The 2,950-nt window shown below is 36.7% G+C and overlaps 1 protein-coding gene across 1 annotated transcript; it reads left to right on the plus strand.

Moving 5' to 3' along the window:
* The first annotated feature begins 258 nt into the window (after nt 1-258).
* On the plus strand, nt 259-2,547 carry LOC109815983 (GTP-binding nuclear protein Ran-3). Its single transcript, XM_020380822.3, has 8 exons — nt 259-416; nt 496-565; nt 674-730; nt 832-949; nt 1,301-1,390; nt 1,498-1,677; nt 1,781-1,858; nt 2,320-2,547. The coding sequence occupies exons 1-8, from the start codon at nt 414-416 to the stop codon at nt 2,387-2,389; spliced, it is 666 nt and encodes a 221-aa protein (XP_020236411.1). The 5' UTR covers nt 259-413; the 3' UTR covers nt 2,390-2,547.
* The last annotated feature ends 403 nt before the right edge of the window (nt 2,548-2,950 follow it).

A 2,950-nucleotide genomic window follows, 5' to 3' on the forward strand; every position in this document is an offset into this window, starting at 1 on the left:
GCATTTTAGAAACTAATTTCAATGACATGTACCCATCAATAAATGTACATTCCAAAAATTAGTTCCTTAAAGAAATAATACTCCAAAAAAAAGAGGGCATTTAGTAAAGAGGAAGTTTATTTAGCAGTTGTCCAAAAAAAACAGAAAATGAGACCGAAACATGTTGATCCAAGTGAGGGCTTATGGATTAATGGTTGGGCCGGCCTAGTTTGAGATTCAAATTCCAAGGGAGCGTAATCAAAGGGTGGAGAGAGCTGAGGTGCGTAGCGTTAGGTTAACGCACTCATTCAAAACACCGAACTTGAAACCCTTCCAATATAAACCCTCGTTTGGTTGTGTTCTCTCAAACTCATTCTCTTATATTACTTTCTATCCTCTTCAACCCAACGCAGCATCGCTAAACTCACTATTTCATGGTACGCGCTGCCCTTTCAATTTCAACACTTTTCATTTCTATTTAGGCGTTCGATTTACTAACTATCTTTTGCGTCTTAGGCTTTGCCCAATCAGCAAACCGTGGATTACCCCAGTTTCAAACTCGTAATTGTCGGTGATGGTGGCACAGGTAATTTTTTCTTCCTTTTGAATTTTTCAGCAATGGTTATGTCAATTGCTTGACGATCTAGGTTATACCTTGGTATATGAGCTTTATTATCGTGTTGAACATTCGCAGGAAAGACGACTTTTGTGAAAAGGCATCTCACTGGGGAATTCGAGAAGAAATATGAGCGTAAGATTCATTTTTAATTAAGGATATGATGTGTGCCTAAATGCTCATCTTGTTCCACCTATGAATATATTCTTTTTCTTGATATTGCTTGTCCAAAACAGCAACCATCGGTGTGGAAGTTCACCCATTGGATTTTTTCACAAACTGTGGAAAGATTCGATTCTACTGCTGGGATACTGCTGGACAGGAGAAGTTTGGTGGCCTCAGAGATGGATATTAGTAAGTCATCTGGACTCAAGTTTTTGCTTGACAGATTGCGTTTGTTAGGACACGAGCTTAACAGAGGTTTTCACTCTCGAGTTGTTTTGCATGGGTATTAAAATGTATAATTGGTTACTTGTCGAAAAAAGTTATAGCCGTTTTATTCCATAGGTTTTATCAGTATCAGAGTTGGTGGTGTTGTTTTGCATGGCAGTTGCCTTTTTAGTCTTATTTCTATGAGGATGACTTTGTTAGATATATAGATTTCTGCGCGAGGAGAGTCTATCATTCTTCTGTGATGCGAGCAATTTTCTATCCTTATGCCTTCAGTCTGCCCTTTGTCTAATGCTAGTAATATTGTGTTTCCAGTATCCATGGGCAATGTGCAATTATAATGTTTGATGTTACTGCTCGGCTAACATACAAAAATGTCCCTACGTGGCACCGTGATCTTTGTCGGTTCGTACATGAACTCCTTGTAGCATTTTTTGGTATTGTCTCCCATTGTTTGGCTTTATGTTGTTTATATGACATCACCGGTAATGTCTGCCCAACTGATTTTTCAGGGTCTGTGAAAATATCCCAATTGTTCTCTGCGGTAACAAGGTTGATGTCAAGAACAGGCAAGTGAAGGCAAAGCAGGTTACTTTCCACAGGAAGAAGAATTTGCAGTACTACGAAATATCTGCTAAGAGCAACTACAACTTTGAAAAGCCTTTCCTGTATTTGGCCAGGAAACTTGCAGGGTAGAGCCACTAGTTTCTACTTCATAATTTATACGAAGTCCGAGCACATCAAACTTTCAAAAGCACATTAACTTACTGTTTGGTACGTGTGTCAATTTTGCAGCGATCCTAACTTGCACTTTGTAGAATCTCCTGCATTGGCTCCACCTGAAGTTCAAATTGATTTAGCTGCACAACAACAGTAAGCTATCTTTCGTGAACAAAATTGTTTCCTCCAATACCATCAACCTTGTGCTTGATTTACTATTGGGATGATAGGAAAGAGATAGATTGTGCATTTGCAAAGTTGCATTTGGAATTAAAAAATGCTTTCTAAAAGTGAATTGTCCCAATCAATAATAATAGGGAGGTGAGGTAAATGGGATAGAAAAAAGTGATTTGGGGTTTAAGGAGGTGGAAGACCTTATTTTTAAACAAGATGTAGAATGAGAACCGTTTCCCATACTCGTTCTTTTTACTATGCCAACTTAGCATTAAACAAAGTGAGTTAATTGACTCGACATCCATCCCATTCATGTATATTAATAGAAGCCCACATAACGCAATGGTTGTTTCATAAAGGTCTAGATGTATTACTTTTTTCGTTCGATTGAAATTGTTCATTTTAGATTTCCTATATTTATGTATTGGTGGCTTTTGCAGGCATGAAGCTGAGCTTGCTGCAGCTGCTAGTCAGCCACTTCCTGACGATGATGACGACACTTTTGAGTAGAGGAATTGTGTTTTGTGGACTGTCTTCCTGTGTGCTGGTATTTGAATGCTATTGTATGTGCTTTTGGGGGTTGTATTGGCATTTTTGGATGTGAACTCGATGATCTGAATTCAATTATGATATTTGTTTACTTAAATTGAAAATCTCCCTTAACCATAGATATCACCATGGGCGTTAAATTATGATTTTTGCGTGTCTGATCTTCCAATTGGGTGGTTTCCATATTTCTATATAAACTCAGCTTAATGAAATCGTTTAAACTCAGTTTAAGGGTTGTGTTGTAAATCACTTGATATATAGTATAGTGGTGTTGCTCGATGTAGGATCTAGCTATTGTATATAAAAAAACAATGAGTAAAGTAATTCAAGGGATCTATAAGTCTTTGTAATGCTACCTCTTTCTCTTAATGATAAGTAATAAATTAATTTTTTTAATTGAGTAACAATTATTAGTTTTTAAAGATTTAAAGAATTATTTATTGGTCGGTAGAAATTACATTTTGTAAGTCCAAATAATATCTATGGGCAAAAAACATTTAAAAAGTTATTTAGGTTGATTTT

The sequence above is a fragment of the Cajanus cajan genome, chromosome 11 (assembly GCF_000230855.2).
Source record: "Cajanus cajan strain Asha chromosome 11, NIPB_CcT2T_4, whole genome shotgun sequence".
In the NCBI taxonomy this organism is placed as follows: domain Eukaryota; kingdom Viridiplantae; phylum Streptophyta; class Magnoliopsida; order Fabales; family Fabaceae; genus Cajanus; species Cajanus cajan.

What these genes read in the sequence shown, in the direction of transcription:
- LOC109815983 (XM_020380822.3), top strand. An exon ending in TGTCGGTGATGGTGGCACAG is followed by an intron (nt 566 to 673) that starts GTAATTTTTTCT and finishes GAACATTCGCAG; the next exon opens with GAAAGACGACTTTTGTGAAA. An exon ending in GGCCTCAGAGATGGATATTA is followed by an intron (nt 950 to 1,300) that starts GTAAGTCATCTG and finishes TTGTGTTTCCAG; the next exon opens with TATCCATGGGCAATGTGCAA.